Source organism: Vicugna pacos, chromosome 1, assembly GCF_048564905.1.
Source record: "Vicugna pacos chromosome 1, VicPac4, whole genome shotgun sequence".
In the NCBI taxonomy this organism is placed as follows: domain Eukaryota; kingdom Metazoa; phylum Chordata; class Mammalia; order Artiodactyla; family Camelidae; genus Vicugna; species Vicugna pacos.
The window spans coordinates 112,396,563-112,414,127 of NC_132987.1; the positions used below are offsets into that span (position 1 = coordinate 112,396,563).

Here is a 17,565-nt window from a genome sequence, read left to right on the forward strand (position 1 = left end):
CCAGCCCAGGAGTCTAAATACAAGCTCAGGTGAAAAAGCCAGATTCCCACGGCAAAGCCACAGGCATGTCTGGGACAAAGTGAAGACACTGGACAGGAAATGGGATCCTGGTCACTCACCAGAAGTCAAACAGGAGCATGGTATCCTACAACTTAAAAATGTGCTTCAAAATGTTTAAGATGCATTATAAATACACCCAAATTTATTTCTGTGACCAGGCTCTAAGGATTTAATTGGACCCATGCACAAAGAATATACAACATGCATGTTCACAGTGTTTTTTTTTATAATGGTAAGCAGTAGAATTCTTAATGTCCAGCAGCAGGGAATTGGATGTGTGAGTTATGGTGAATTACGGTCCGTGTATTAAGATGGATTACGATGTAGTTATGACTTAGAGTGACATAGACCTATTCATAATGTCATAGAAAAACGTCCCATGATTTGCATCATAAAGGCTAAAAATCAGGTTAATAAAATAATCAGTTAATTATAAAATAGTATGCACCCGCCGTGTGTGTGTTTGCACACATGCGTGTATTCAAGGAGCAGTCAGGAAAGAATAAGCCAAAATGTTAACACCTTGATTGAAAGTGAAGGTGTAATAATCAACCAACGCTTCATGTCTAAACCTCAAGACAATGACACCAGGCAGAAAACACAAGCACAGAGCAGAACACAACAGAGCACAGGATGTCCTGTTTAAGATGAAGACACCGAAATCAGAAATGAAGAAGGAGCTCCTGGGAACAGCCCAGGAAGCCTCAAATGATTCTCAGAAAAACAGACCAAGTCCTGAAGCCAAAAAGGATGGAGCCGAGGCTCAGAAAGATGGCTGCAACTCTGTTAGGGTCCCACTGGCTTAAAACCTCATTTTGGTTTGACCTGGGGGTGGAGCACATTGAAATATGGAAAATAGGGTCACATTCTATAGTGGCTCCTGAGTTTTCAAATATTAAGGACCATGGATTTAGGTTTTACAAAGAGGATCATGCCTCCCCTACCTGGGAGCAGTTGACGGTTCAGATAATCCTACGTGTGCATGTGGATAATAATCCCAAACCACCAGACAACAGCAGAGGACCTACTGCCCACCAGTCAGAAACCACCAGCCCACACTGAGTCTGCCGTTACAAGCGGTGACGAGGACTTGTCCATCCATCATTTGGCACTGAGCACATGGTTGAGGTGGCAGACATGGGTGACGGCAGACACTGCCTTATCTCAACAGGATACCTGATAGGCTACAAGTTGCTTCATACTGTAGAAATGGTGGGATAGACCAGAGTAACCTATTGTAGACGAGTGATGTTTAATAAAGACATCCTATTGGTATCAGGAGGAACAGGTTGTAACAGGGAGGACAAGGTAGACAGAGTGATCCAGGGAAATGTTTCGGGGAGGTTTCCACCTCTGCTTCAGGCAGTAGAAGCTGGTAATTTACCAACAGCCTCCGTGTGCTGATGGGGTTTACAGAGCTCTGCATTCACAATTTGTCTTTTGAGTATTCCTTGGTTTTTCTACAATGACATCTTTGATTTAGAGAATCCTGTGGAGAATGTGATACTGCCGTTCTGATCGCACACGTTTTATAAATGAGTGGCTGAAAATTTTGAGTATTTTTATTATTATTATTCTCCCCGTATTTTCATGTCTCCCTCTTCCCTACCTGCCCAATACTTACCTCTTTTCTAAGAAGGGACAGTCACAGAGATCCCTTAATCCAGGATACGTTTGTAGCCAGACGAAAAGCAGAAAGTGCCTGGAAGACTTGGGTAAAACTTGAATATCAACAAAAACTCTGGGGTAAAAATAAGGGCTTGCCTACTCTGCTCCCCACCCCCGTGACCCACACTCACCCACACACAGAAAGTCATATCCACTGGCTGGGGATGCAGGCAGAAGGGAGAGGTCTGAAGGATGGAAGGAGTGAGAATTGGGCAAGGCATCCTTGGCAACACCCCAGGGAGGACATGAAATGCCAGGGGCCTGGTTGCAGAGGTGGGAGAGCTGAGCTGGGCAGAAGGAAACACTGGAGAGCCCACCATCAAACTTGAGCAAGCCCACGGACATTGACAAGGACATCCCCCATTGACAAGGACAATGGTCATAGCTATAGCGACCTCAGTGGATTTATGGACTCTGAGACTGGAGGGAGGACCCCCCATTACCCCCAAATCTTGACAACCAGAGAGAAGGGTGAACTGAGGGCATTTTCTGCCTGTCCGGTGGGATGCAAGCCCGGAAAAGAAATTAAGTTCAGGTAAAAAGGCACGGTTATTTCTGTACGCTTGACTTCGAGCACTCAATTTCTCCACACTGACAGATTCAGAAATTGGACAGGAAAGCAGCCCCAAGTGCCTAAATCTGATTTATACTGGGTGCAAAATGTTGGGATCATTTCCTCAGGTGTCAAGCTGGCTTCACTCATCTCCCCAAAGGAATACAATGGATACATAAAGAAATCTTTCTGTATTTCCAAATGTACCTACTGGTGCAGCAGAGCCTGAATGTACTTAAAAAGGTACTTGTTCCAAATCATCGTTCAACATCAAAGCGTTCAGACCACCAAATCAACACTTCTCAACCTTGAACGTGCAGATAAATCAGCTGGGGATCTTGTTAAAATTCAGGTTCCTGTAGATCTGGGTGGAACTCTAGTTTCTGCATCCCTAACAAACTCCTAGGATCTGATGTCGATGCTGTTAGTCCATGAACCATGACACTGAGGAGCAAGGCACTCGATAGAGCTTTCCCAGTCTGGGGAGTGCAGGATGAGAAAGCTTGTTCACCTGGAGGGCAGTTGTGGGTGGGGTCAACTGTGACTGGGGAAGGCTCAGTCCAAGTTAGGTTGGAGAGGCGTAAGAAGGGGACACTAAAAGGGTAAGGCAGTCCAAGACTGCATCTACCCTTTCTGTGAGTCTGCGGAAGATGCAGGCAGCAAGACTCTCAGGGACAAATATGGAGGCAGACCCTGGATTCAAGAGCTCACTTCCCAGGCCAGTCTAAGCTCTGAATTTCACACCCCAGTACTTCCTCTGCCAACCCTCAGCCTGCTCCCACCAGGAGGGGGCAGGAGACCGGAAAAGAGTGCTCAGTATGGGTACAGATTCACATCTGTGCTATTTCCTGTACTCCAATCAGTAGACCAAGATGCTGAGAAACTATAATGTCTTTTGTTGTTGTTGTTGTTAAAGCTTCAAGCTCTACCAACAGCAAACTGTATGCTCCCACTTACGTGTGTACTCTAAAAAACAAACAATAAACAAGACACTGAGCTCGTGGATATAGAGAACAGACTGGTGGTTGCCTGAGATGGGTGGGGGATGAGCAAAAGGGGTGAAGGACAGCAAGAGGTACAAATTTCCAGTTTCAAAGTAAGCCCGTCATGGGGATGTAGCTAATAATACTGTATTGCATATTATTTGAAATTAGCTAGAAGAATTGATCTGGAAGGTTCTCATCACAGGAAAATAAAATTCTTGATAACTATGTATGGTGACAAATGTTAACTAGACTTATGGTGGTGATCATTTTGCAATATATACATTATGTTTTGTACTTGAAACTAACATATGTCAATTACACCTCAATTAAAAAAAAACTTCAGGAGATAGGGGTATAGCTCAGTGGTAGACAGCATGCTTGTTTGGCATGCATGAGGTCCTAGGTTCAACCCTGAGTGCCTCCATTAAGGGAAAACCAAACCAAACCAAACCAAACTTCAGCCTCTACCAAGTCAATTTTCTTCTGATGATCATGATAATTATTTATGGGGAAAAAAAAGGCATTCCCAGGAATTTTCTCCCATATACTCGTTCCCGCCAACAGTTCCTACCCATCCTCCCACTAAAAAGGTACAGGACTGTCCAGACACTTTTCAATGTTTTTATTGTTTGACAGGCATTTACAACGTTCCATTCATAGACCTAAAAACATAAAAATAGACCTTCTTTCAGCTTATAAAAGAAATATATAAGAACTTTTGACATAGACACGTCATGACCTTATATACAAGAGACAATGGCACCCTCTCCAAGCACCAGACTTTCCAGCCTTTTCAGACGAACCCGTTGCACTGGGACTCGTAAATGTGACTATTAGAAGCCGCTGCTTCGGTTTTCCATCCAGACACAATCGAACTGGAGATGATATGGAACAATGCAGTGATACAAAGGGTATAGAAACCATTCTAAAGCTTTTTAAGAAAATCAGAAGATATAGCAAAAATTTAATAGAATAAAACTCTCAAAAGATCAAGCTCAAAGCCCTGGAAACCCGAAAGGGGAGGGACAGAGGAAGGAAAAGCAGGTAAAGCTAAAGCAAGCAGGGGCACAAGAGCATGACGTTCTGAACTCTCTATTGTCTGGAAATATAAAGTCAGAACTGATTTTTATAAAATATAATTCCTAAAGCTACTATAAAATTCAGGTCTTTAAAGTACCTACTGATGTGTCAAACACCAAATAGATATTTTCCCCAAAAAAGAAAGTTTTCATATTATTTAACCCTTTCTTAGGAAGTGGACATTGTGAAATGGGAAAAAAAGAGAAAAGCTATAAACCTTTAAAAAAAATTTGAAAGTGCTTTAAGTTGTTTTTGTTCTTCCTATTTGGAAATCTGTTTAGAACGTTAGATCTTTAGCATGCTTACCCTGTTTGTCGGCATGAAGAAAGTGTTAAACACAAGAAATGTTTTTGAAGAGGTTGTTTTGTTAAGAGGTTCAGTTATGGACTGCCAGGGAAGGGACATGTAACCTATGGATGAAGATGTAACTTTGATGGGAAGACCAATGATCGTCATGGCAATGTCTCACTCTCATGAGACAGAGTCCCCCTCCCCCGCCATGTGCAACAGACACACACACTGCCCATTCCAGTGTCATGTTTAATACAACCAAGCTCCCAACTCAGAGATTCAAACATTAAAAAAAAAAAAACAAACAAAAAACTGCCTCTTGGGAAAAAAAAAGTTTCTCCTAAGTATTTTGTTGGCCTTTCATATATAAATATAAAATCACCATGCCTCACTCTCTCTGTGAAAGGTAAAATCCTCATTTTTTAGACTCAGAGTTACACTAACACTGTAAAAGTCTCCTCTGTTTGTGCCCCTGCATCTCAGGTAAAATACAAAAAATAGTGTTTTTTTTTAAGTGATAAATTTGGATCTCTTTTCAAAGAGTTTGGCATCTTTATAATTCTATGCAAAACTAGAACTTCCGAACACTGACATCGAGTAAGACCAGCCATAGACTGAAACAGAAGAGGAAAAAACAAAAAACAAAAAAAGGCTCATCGAAACATAAATCTCCACCCTCTCCTCACACATTCTTAAAATACACAGATATTCTCAGACATTTAAGAGAGAAAAGAGAACACTGCAGGCTGTACAGTTGCTTTGTTTTGTTTTGCTTCCCCAACTAGGAGATGGCTCCTGGATTGATTTCAGATAGTCTTTATTATTTTTTCGTGTGCTATCCCTTAAGCTAATCTGTTGTATATACTTAAACTCCTGGGGGTAATTCGCTTTCCAGTGCTATAGGATCGCTTTTATTTTTCTTCTTTCTTTTTTAATTCTTCAGGCCCTGATTAATTGAGAATAAATAAAAGCCCTTAGCAATCTACAGGAGATAGGACTCAAGCTTATTTGGGATTCTTGAACAATTCTCTCTGACGTTAGCAATGACGAAGTTGGGTGGCTCCGAGGCTTCGGAACAAAGCCAGCTGCCAGAACGGTGTGTGCAAGAGCGCGACCTGGGGGAGCGCTCTCCCCCATCCCAGGGCCCGGGGGCGGGGCGGAGCGAGGGCCGCGCGGGACACGTATCTACACAGGCTCTACGGGGGCTGTGACGGCGTCAGATCTCAGTGTTCAGTTTCCGGGAGGGGGCAAAGTCTTCACGCCTAACCCAAATGACCTCCTCGCTCGTGCTCTCCAGGCCTCCATTGATGCCCGGCAGGGTGGCTTGCTTCTTGAGCTGCGCCAGGCGGGACGCGTGACTGTCCGGGGCTCTGCGGCCTCGCTCCCGCTGGCTGATGGAGGCGGCCTGAAGCCGCTCCCGCAGGTCTCCGTCCGCGGCGGCGCCCTTCGCCGACTCACAGAACTCATCATCGTCACTGAGGATGTCTGTCTCCTTGACGTCATCTTGCTCCTCATACTGAGCAAGATCAAACTGTTCCTCTACCCATCGGTCAGTGTCCCCGCCACCGGGCGGCTGCTGGGACTCTCTCTCCGGGCTGCTGGCGGAGATGGCATCGGAATCAATGGTAAACCTGTTTCGAGCCAGTCGCCGCCTCCTCCTCCCAAGAGACTTGCTTGGGGCGGACACTGCACACACACACAAAAATATAAAAAAATAAAACCCCCACAGGCTTTACGTGAGATGAAAATCCAGAAAGCAAATAAAAGAAAAGGAAAATAAAGACTAAACGGATATGCATTTTAGAGCCTAGATGTTACTTGGAACATCAAAGTCTGGATTTTACCAGTCTGTCTCGGAATCTTTACCTCGCACAGATGTCTGGACTTAGAGGATGTTACAGCCACTAATGGACGGGCAAGTAGGCGGAGGGTGGGGGTAGGGTGGGGGGACATGGATGGGTTGCAGGTTATGGGGAAAGGGGGATTCAACTCCCTCTGAAATAATCAACTTCTCTGCCCTGTGCACCTGGGAGACAGGTAATGCAGATTCCTGCTGCTGTCAGGTCAACCACTGATCTCAGGATGAACTAGCGCCCTCAGTTCTACCATGGCCCAAGGCACAGTGCTCCGAAGATCCCGAGGAGCTGGTCTAGAGTCAATTAGCTGGAATAGGTATTTAGTAAGGATGGGGGACGATTTTAGAGTTTCACTGTCCTTTGTAGAAGTCACCAGAAGAAGTATCAAGGAAGGAAAAACACTGGTCCAAGTTATACGGCTTTCTGGAAAACTGAATGTAACGTTTCTTGAGGATCTGCAGTTACATTAAGGGCACGGCATCGTTTTTGGAGAATCAGCAGAAAAGAGTGGGTCTCAGAGATACCAAGTCCTCTTTCTGACAAAGCCCCACGTGAGCTGGGAGACTCAGCAAACGTGAGCCTTAGTCCCTCCTGACTCTGTTCCGTGTATCACCAGTTTCTCTTTTACAAAGCGATTAAAATACCGATGCCTGAGTGGAAGGAGAAATAAATAATACGACCCCCAGGCAGCTGATTGGCAACGTGCTAGATAAAGTGACTAACAGTTAAGAAAAACAAATCTCTGAATTCATTCTTTCACCTTACTGCCCTCCAGGGAACCAGAATTATTAAAAAACAAACAAACAAACAAAAGACACCACCCAGTCAAGCAAACGATCCCACCACACACACGTTCGCTAAGCACACGTGGAAATGCTGCCACTTCTCGCTGGATAGGGAAATGCATCATGGGCTTTCCAGTGGGAGGGAGGAGTCTAGGCACCAGTGAGGAGCTGCTTGCCTGAAACCTCAGCCCGAAAGCCTGCCTGTTAAATTGCTTCAGTGCTGCTAGAATAAGATGACTATTTTTAATTCCTGCCAGATGTAACCTTGACTTCACATCCAGCACATACAAGGTCAGTGAGCTGGACAACGGTCTAAACTGGCTCCCATTTTGACCATCCTCTGTCTCAGATCCCTGGGCTTCCATCATCACTCCTGAGTGTTCCGTCATCTTAAGACATGGAGTAAATGGACACCACTCTCGTTCAAGAAGGGGAATGAAAATCATTTCCAGGAAAAATGGGGGGGGCGGGGAGAAAGAATAGGAAAAAAACCTCCAAAACCCTACTACCACTCCTCCATTAGGAAGAAGCAAAACTTCCTGTTCAGTTCTATCTCACCATCACCTTAGTGGAGCCTGGCTCTCTCCAGTCACTCTATTAGAACCACCTCAGTTCAGAATTGGACTATTAGAAATATTTGTCAGTGATCTGCAATTTGAAGTATTTAGTGATACAGTATGCTAATATCTGTATTCTTGAAATGGGTCAAAAGTAAGACGACTTGATGGATGGTAGATGAGTAGATATGTCATAATGAAAATATAGAAAAATGTTAATGGTAGGTATGAATGTCCACAAATAAAACTTGTTCTATGTTTTGGAAAATTTTCATAAGAAAATGTAACAAAAAAAATATGTAATTGAGTTACCGCAGACATACAGCACTTTTAGACCAAGTGCAGCAGGATATTTGCCTCTGCTGTCCAATTCAAATAGAGCAGAAGGAGAAATAAACTAGCTGGGTGTTCATGATAATGAATAATGAAGCGTAGAATCTATCCTTTTTTAAAAGTAAACTTAATAACCCAGCCAGCTTTATGGGGTTCCAGGGGACAATCTCTGAGTATTGCCATTGTTCGTTGTTAAGACTGATTAGCTAGTGCCAGGCTGACCCACTCAAGCACCATTTTTAAACCATGTAACATGAAGAGCCTGATCGTGGGAAGGAGCTTCAACAGCAGAGTGATAAAGACTTTCTGCAGCCAAAAATGAACCATCAGGCAAAAAAATCTTCCAATCAGCCAAAGCCAACAGGCTTTCTCTCTTGGTGTTCATGATGATGGTATAGGTTATAGCAACTTTGTTTCTTTTCTTTCTAAAGGGATCTCAGTGGCAAAACTTCTGAATGTTCTACAGACTAAAAATGCTTGTTTCAACGTGAATGCAGCTCTGACTTTAGGTTCATTGATTAGCAACTAAAACCTGCCCAATGACAGCTGGGGTTTCCTGAGGTTGGGATACCTATCCTCAATCCTAATTAAATATCCCTGGTAAGTGAAAGGAACGGGTGAGACAATCCCAAGGTGAAATTCTCTGCTGTGAGCTCTATAGGGATCAGCAAAGCTTTTTACATGAGAACCCCACGAGAAACTGTGGACAGGGAGGCGTGCGAGACACTTAGATACATTGGGGAACCCAGAAAAGTGCTAGGTGTTCACCTTACAACGTTTTCAATAAACAGTTATCAACTGATTGGAGAACAGATTATTAGGTAATACTAATTAAACTTAATTAGTTACTTAACATTAGTTAAACTTAAGATACTTAAAGAGTGTAATATACCCTGTCAAGCTAGGTAGGTTGCATCTATGAAAACCTTCAACCATTCACAGTTCCCCACATGCTTCCTCGACAAAACTGAGAACAGGTGGAAAATTAATTAGAACAGAGGTCAGAAGCCTTTGTGGCAAATGCAAAGGAAGCTTTTTTTATGGGAATCTTCCCTGCAAAATTCTAGACTGCCTTTTAAGAAAGGAGTAATAAAAACGTTAACATCTTGATGTCATTAATACCTAAGTGTTATAATAAAAATATCTTCCTTCCTAGATAGATTTTAATGCCATCTCAGTTGGTAGTACTGATCTTTAACTGCTCCAAGGTGATGGAATGAGTCCTAAAAGAACGTTTACTGTGGGACCATTTAAATTCTAGATTCTTCTTTTCTAATAGCAGCTCAAGGCCTCCCCAAATTAACACTGAAAGTAAAAACAAAGTTGCAGGCACATGATATGGGTAAAATCAGATGTGTCATCTGGTCTACCAAACATGGCCTCCTTACTGAGAACAGGCATTGCTGTGTTTCTGGAGCACAAAGCCACCATGTTCTCAGGATGCTGAGACATCACACACCGCTTTCTGCTGGACAAAGCTGGCTATCATGCAAAGCAGCGACTCTCATCTGGCAAGCAGGCTAAGACAGCCCCTCCAGAAAGAGAAGGCATTCACTTCCCGGCTTGGCGAATGAGAAGGGAGCTCACCAGCCACAAGGAGGTGAACAGCGAAGGGAAAGCTTGAGGGAGGGAAAGAGGAGTAGACAACGGGAGGGAGGCAAGGGACCCTCACACCAGGGAAGAACCTACTCCAACGTCAGCCCCCCACGAGGCTTCATCTAACTCTCGCCCCACGAGGCTACATCTAACTGTCGCCCCACAGGGACGTCAGCTCACTCAAGTCCTACAGTGGAGCAGGGGTGACGGGGATCTGGAACGTCTGAATCCCCACAGTACCTGCCCTGCTCATGGCTGGCCTGGCCCCTTTCAGCGCACACAATCGTTTTCCTCCAAAAGGGACATATTGCTGGGACGAGGGAAGGCTCTCAGTCTTGAGGAGCTGTCTTCTGTGCTTGTCACGCAGGATGGAGTGCACAGCCTTCAGGAAATCCTTTCGGCTCTCTGGGGAGCTATGAAAAGATGGACACGTGTTAGAGAAACAGTTCTTAACACACAGCGAACTTCTGGTATCAGGTGCGGCCAAACAAATATCCCAGGAGACCAAAGGTTAAAGACTGAGGCCACCACTCCAACTTCACTGCTGAGCAGTGTTTTCATCGCTGGGGATAAAGAACGCATATTCCTTTCCCTTTATGCTTTGTGGTTCATCTCCTGCAACCAGTCTGGGACAGAGCAGCCCATTAATGAACAAATTGATGGAGATACGGATTCTGCACCGCAGAGTTGCCAGATTCTGCTCTTGGTCCTTAAGGCAGAGCTTTTCATTCTAAAATGTTTTACAGACAAAGGAACCACAAGATTGTCGAGGCTCTGTGGCGCACCTAAAAACTGATGTCCAACGTGTTTAGCCTCCTCTAGATCTGGCCTTCTGTTAAATATCAACGCCTCTCAGGACACATCTCAACATGTAAATATTAAAGCTACACTGTTAAGAACTGGAAAAGCTTCCCAAGTCCTAATTCAGAAAGAAGAAGAAAGGAAGAAAGGAAGGAAGGAAGGAAGGAAGGAAGGAAGGAAGGAAGGAAGGAAGGAAGGAAGAAAAGGAAGGAAGGAAGAAAGAAAAGGAAGGAAGTGAGGGAGGGAGGGAGAAAAAGGGAAAAAAGAAGTGCTTCTTAGGTCAGGGTTATTTTTCTTGTTATGTTCTCAGTATCTTTACCCAGGTACTGGTTTCCCTTATTAACAATGAATATGGCATCTCAAAGGACAAGCTCATTGGACCCTGCGGATTTACCAACAAAACCACAAGTGGATTAGCCTAAATAGATGGTACAGACGGTGCTCAAATCACATGTAGATTATCTGAAAAAAAATTCCAATTCTGGTTCTGATAGCTTCTTGGGATCTGCCTTGATTGATCTCTGTCACCCAACACAAAGAGGAGATGCAGAAACACAAAACGTGGGCTTTGAAGTCAAACCTACTGAGTGTCAAACCTGCTAAGTTTGAGCTCAATGTTCATTGGCTATAAGGTTTTAAAAGCAAAGCACCCTCTATGAGCCTTGATGCACCATTTGTAAAAGGGAATAATTGTACCTCAGTCTGACTAAGGGAAATACTGCATGTAAGGTGCTTAGCACAGTTCATGGTGAACGTGCCTTCTTACTACACCAGCAAAAACATCACAGAGTATTGCTAACAACCATAAAATACTGATTCTGTTGAGTTGTTTGTTGCTGTTTTTGGGGTTTTTTGTGGGCAACTGGTAGGATACTACCCATAGTGTGGGGTATTGGGTAAGTATTGAATACATTACTGAGCACTTATGACGAAATTAATGCATAATTGCATACAGATAATCTCTAAAGGCAAGTGTATCAGATCGCTGGCTGTTGAGACTGCCCAGCTTGGTATTTTTAGGCAAAAACACAAAAGAGAGAAAGAGAATTGGCTGCATTTGAGAAAAGACCTCAAATCGTCAAAGACAGAGCCCAAAGAGGAGGAGGAAGAGAAGGGGGAGGGGAGAGGGAAGGGAGGGGAGGGCGTGAACACAAAGAAATAAGTAGAAGCCCACATTATAATCTCCGTTTCTGCTCAAGATCTGTGGGCGAACCCAAGGAACGTGAGCCAGCCTCTCTGGGCTGAAGTTTCTGTATGTGACGAGGGAGCCCAGGGGCAGTGGCGCACACCGTCAGCCTCCTCCCAGCTGACTCTCCACCTGCTGCACCTCAGGGATGTACAGTATAAACAATGGATCCAACACCAAAGCAAAATATTGTAAGACAACCAGGTCCTTCTAACCCACCAAAGTACATCTGGGAAAAAAATCTCTCATTTGTATGTTGAATATATATGAAAACTCCGATTTCCTCTTAGAAAGATAATAAATTAACCAGGTGACTGCCTACATTCTGATGAAATCAGTTTAATTTATCCAATAACTCTTACTTAATAAGGGTGAAATAATTTCTCAAGTGTACAAGAAAAGGATGTAGCATCTAAGGATGCACAAGCCAGTCTGTAGAAACCCAGAGGGGGTTGCGGGACGCTGAGCACAGTCACATCCCTTCCCTCGGGGCGGCACGGTCCACACTTCACGGCTCCAGACTCACCTGCAGCACAGGTGGAAGACCCTCTCTGGCCTCCCTTCAGACTCTGACTTTACGTGGACAATTTCACACACGGCATTTGCTTCTGCATCTAGAGGAATTAAAACAAGCATGAATCAGAATATGTTTCAAAGAGATTTATTTGCATTTTTGCAAAAGCATTTTCCATGTAAGTGTAAGATTAAATCATGCAGGGCTGCATAAGACCGAAGGAACTTCACTCCTATCTGGGTAATCTCAAGAGATAAAGTGCTTTTTAGTTTAATGGGTGCAAAGAAAAAGAACGCTTGGAAAATTTCCAGTTGTTAAAATCTCCTTCTCGAAGGTCTAAAAGGACAATCAGTCAATCATATGGATTGCAGAATTGACCATTTTTAGCTGCACAGCCCATTTGGTTGAATCATTTCAATTAAGTGATTAGCTGTTTTGGCTATAACTGGACTAGACAGACAGAGCCCGAGATTCCAATGCCGATTGCACCAGGTCAGTGATATAAAGAGGCAGGCCCTTGTCACCTGCGGGACAGCCCTCCCCCTGAGCGACCAGGCCGAGTGCCCGGGACCAGCAAGTCCTGGAAACAAACGGGGCTCCTCCTTCTCAGCCTTCCCAGCCCAACCTGAGTAAAGCAAAAATGGTACGCTGAACAGGGAACTATTTTCAATATCTTGTAATAACCTATAATTAAGAGGAATCTGAAAACAAATATATGTATGGACATGGACGACTGAAACATTCTGCTGTACACCAGAAATTGACACAACATTGTAAAGTGACTACACTTCAATAAAAAAAATGGTACCCCAAGAAGGTGAGAAACCATTTTATTTAGACGTAGTCTAAGTCTTTTGCTGCCTGAACATCATATTATTTTAAGTCATGTTATTCATTATTACTGTTTATGAAAGAACCAATTTCCTGCAAACATCTAGACTGCACATTGTGAGGTCTCATCCTTACCTAGTGGTTCAAAACCTGGGCCACAAACCTGCACTGTGCCCACATTCTTCAGCCCCAACCAGGACCCCTATGCAGAAAGTTTCACAAGTTTTCCCAAACTAAGAGAAAAATCTAGAAATGTTCACCTTCTGAGTCTCACATCCACTGGACTATTTCATAACAAGGGACATGTTGGCTAGTCTCTCCATTGAAATAAACTTCTATCCTGACAATGTTAAAGTGGATTTGAGTGAAAAACCGAGGGTGAGCATGGAATGTCATATTCACAAAGATGGCTTTGTTTTCCAAAGTTATATTCTTCATGTATTTTTGTTCTCCGTAAAGACAAAAGTCCTGGCTGAGAAGCCTTTGCAGTCTGCCATTAGCATAAGCTTTCCCATTTATCAACCAGGCACAAGGAAACCTATGAACGAGACCATTCACAACCTAAGACTGCAAAGTAAGACAACACTAGGATTTAAGTGCCCAAACCTCAAAATACTATGACAGCTATTTGTAGATCTATGATTTATAGGTTCCTGAAAATGTATGTGCGAATCAATTCTACAAATCAAATCGTAAGTAAAAAGGCATGAGGGTAAATCTCTGTGCCAGAAGATTAGACACAAACCTTCTTAAGGCAAATAATCATCTCCAGTACATTTGCTAGACATAGTTTGTGCACTGGAGTTTCCCTTCTACAACACATAACAACCGTGAAGGAAGCGGCATCTCGTTTAACTCGGGTGAGTAGCTGAAGGTTTATCAAACACTGCCAATCTTCATGTCACTTCATGGTACTGGATTAGGGAAGAGCTGGTTTTATGAGGATTAGAGCCAGTTTTATGGCTCAGGGAGATGACAAATGAAAACAGGTAAAAGATGTGTCACATCCATCAGACACAAAGTACTTAACGCTCATGTGAGATACCAGAAGCACGAAACAGAAATTCAGATCCACTGTGCGCCGGCAGAGGTCCACTCCCACAGCCTCCCTTTACTACCAGAAAGCCGCACCTGCTGTCCACGTGGGACACAGAATAATAGTGTGTCCTGAGAGTTTCCACTTGACCACAAAGCTGCTCCTCCCACGGTGTGTCCAGGAGAACCCCTGGATGGTGCCTCCGAGTCATAGAAATGTTGCTCTTCTTAGTCAATACCGTGCTGATGATCACTTCTCGCCTCAAGTGCTAAAGCCTCATCTAATTAATATTATCAAGTACATCCATTACTACTCAACCACTTGTTTCACTGCTATTTGGGTTGGAGAAAAAGAACTGACATTTCAAAAGCCTTCACCCTTATACAAAGATACGGATTTACAATGCTTCAGAAAAAAAAAAAAGAATGTATTCAATGTTCTTTTGGCTCTCCTAGTTAAAAGGCAAGTGAGTTATTTACATATGCTTTGTCTGTTCATGGGCTCAAAGATTCTTTCCAGAAGTACAAGACTCATTGCTACTTAGATGTGAGTCACTGTAATATTACTAATATATAGAACAGAATGACTAGAGTTCCTGGGTACAATATTAAAGGCAATTTACCTTCATTCACTTAGTTCATTCATTCAATTATTTATTTATGTATTTATTTATTTATTTACTTAGGTGGGAAGTAGTTATATTTCCACCCAACCTTCCTGTATTTTTTCCAATCAATTTATAATGTTGTGTTAATTTCTGGTGTACAGCAAGTGATTCAGCTACATACATGTGTGTGTATATATATAATATATATTCCTTTCCAAATTCTTTTCCATTATAGTCTATTACAAGGTATTGAATATAGTTCTGTGCTATGCAGCAGGATCTTCTTGTTTATGTTATATACAGTAGTTAGCTCAAGTATTTAATAAATGTTTGGGTAGATAAGAGGCAATGGAGAGGCTGAGGGAAAGGAGAGTTAAGCAAAGAAGGAAAAAGGTAAGGTGGCTAGACCAAGAGCGTGGATTCAGAAACACAATTCATACCCCCACAGAAATATGTACCCAGCACGTTTCAGAGTTTACCTGCACTTGCCACAGCTCGAACCTGCAAAGCTTCGGTAGGAATCATGTGTCGAAATCGAAAGGGGTCCCAGTCCTCGTAAATTGAAAGCCTGTGAGATCCTACCTGCAGGAAGAGAAGGAACCAGGTGCATGAGAACCATCTGCTCAGCCTAGACTGAACCCCCACACCTTCTAAACCAGTGATGCTGGAACCCAGTGCGGCTCCCATGCCTGCACTGTTGTTGCCCCAGCAGAAAGCAAGAGGCCAAGTGGTAAAAATGCTAAGGGTGTACAATAAGCCTGCTAACCAAATTCAGGCAAAAGAGAGACAAAGGAAAGAGGAGAAAAGGGATCCCAAAACAAGAACAGAACAGGAAGAACAGGGAAAGGAAAAAAAATAGTGTTAAGACAGCTCTGGCCGTGGTAGGCGCAACAGCTATTCACTTTCACGCTGTAAATGTGAGCCTGCTGCAGGAAGGCAGGATGGGTTGCCCTTGGCAACACTTTTAAAAAAAATCATAAAAGACTCATGCTTGACAGAGGTGCAGAATTATAATTAGGCAGATATAACTGAGAAGCAGATAGAATGGGAGATGTTTTGAAACTATGGAGTGAAATAAGTCTTACCAGTTTCTTCTTCTGTTTGGAACCATCTTTATATACAAGGACCACAGCAGTTTTGAAGACTGGAAAAAATAAAATAAAGGTTGTTATGGCACATAATGTGTTGGGTTTTCCCCTTCACTTCAATAACTTGTGGTGACAAACACTACAGTTATGAAGAGGACAGAGAGTCCCAGGTAATCAGCTCCACCACGTCCTCCACTCACTCGTCACATCTGAGAGATGCAAAAATCTACTGAGACAAAATTTTCCAGGTTCCAGATAAACACCCAAAGCCTAAATCAATGGAAATAATGCTTCCTGCCCTGCTGGAAACTTTTGGGTAAAATATAATATTTTTAACTATGGTATCACTTCAAGCTTAAAACTTCAGCTTATACACATTTAACAAACATAGACTAGTTCAGCAGCTGAAGGAACAGTACAAATGTCAATAATAGCAATAATAATGCTTAATCTACATTTATGCAAATTAAGCTAAGATCACACCCACAGAGAAAGTTCATTAACTCAGGGAATAGAATTCATCATTTTGACTGAAATGAAAATTAGTTTAGGAAGTAGAATGTTATTCTACTTAATTGTGTTTGGAAGAAGTAGAATGTTTCAAACAGGATGAATCACAATTAAGCTATTTAGAAGCAGGGAGTATACAGTTTTGTTCTTTTTTTTTCCCTGCGTCTATTGATAAAATCTTTTTTATAATTGAAGTATGTAGTTTTATTCTTATATTCTTTAGGGCCGGGGGAGATACAATGGAGTTATGCATAATCGTTCACTGAATTCCTTGAACAATGCCAAGCATGTTTAACACTCAGTGATTCTGACTCCTGGAGGAGAAAGAAGAATTGGTGCCCAGGACAGTAAGAAGGGGGACCCCAGCCCATCCTTGGCTCCTTGTATGGGCGTCTCCATCTCCCTTCACACTGTGACCCCAAGGCATAACAGGGACGCCATCAGTCACACGGCAGCTGGAGGGGGCACACCTGGTATACGAGGCACAGAATTACAGAGGGAACAAAGCTTCAGAGAATTGTCAGGAACAGGCTCCCAGGCCCTCTGGAGACCAATCCAACGTGCCTGGTTCACTTTTTATCCTACTTACGATGGGTCAGTCTCCTTTTGGGTAAGATCGCTCTAATCTCCACTGCAAGAAAAGAAGCCTTAGGATACAAAGAAACTGACCCCCAGTCATTGGGTCTGGACTGTCCCCAGCCCTTCACACCTTAAAGCACCTGACCCCTTAAGAATCCCAGAGGACAGCCTGTGAGGTTCTCACTGACCCTCAGAGTCCACACCAGCTCTGCGTGGAGGCGGGACATCACCGCCTGAGCAGGCCCTCTGTCCTTGCCATGAAGCCTTCAGAAATCACAGTGGCCAGGACAGCAGGTCCCTTTAAAAATGAGAGAGCCCCACGCTGGGAAAGGGTGAGGGTGCCCAGTAATCTGAGTCTCAGAAGACCCACCATCCCATTGGGACCACAGCTCAGCAAGAGTGTAGCCGTGACCCTAAGAAGGCTACCGGTCTGCACTGGTTTACCTCAACCATCTTGGGTCACAGTGTGGGGGCCAAAGTGACCCTCAGTCTGGGCTCTGAACACTTTTGCCTTAATTCCTCCCTGATTCCAGGGGCTCCTCTCACTCAACTGACTCCAAGTGCTGTCAGTCCCTTCAGACATGGTCTTGACCTCCAAAACGCCTGGCTGCCCTCGCCAGCCTGAAGGCCTAAACAAACTATGTCTTT

At 43.5% G+C, this 17,565-nt stretch overlaps 1 protein-coding gene across 16 annotated transcripts in view; it reads right to left on the bottom strand.

Moving 5' to 3' along the window:
- Nucleotides 1-3,874: 3,874 nt before the first annotated feature.
- TIAM1 (TIAM Rac1 associated GEF 1) overlaps nucleotides 3,875-17,565 on the bottom strand; it is a 354,254-nt gene continuing 340,563 nt past the window's right edge. For all 16 annotated transcript variants that reach the window (XM_072968300.1, XM_072968313.1, XM_072968310.1 and 13 more), the window contains 5 exons: nucleotides 15,826-15,884; nucleotides 15,220-15,322; nucleotides 12,279-12,366; nucleotides 10,006-10,178; nucleotides 3,875-6,324 (listed from right to left, as the gene is read on the bottom strand). In XM_072968300.1, the coding sequence (XP_072824401.1) occupies nucleotides 5,855-6,324; nucleotides 10,006-10,178; nucleotides 12,279-12,366; nucleotides 15,220-15,322; nucleotides 15,826-15,884 (893 nt within the window). In that variant the 3' untranslated portion in view covers nucleotides 3,875-5,854. The remainder of the gene's footprint in view (nucleotides 6,325-10,005; nucleotides 10,179-12,278; nucleotides 12,367-15,219; nucleotides 15,323-15,825; nucleotides 15,885-17,565) is intronic.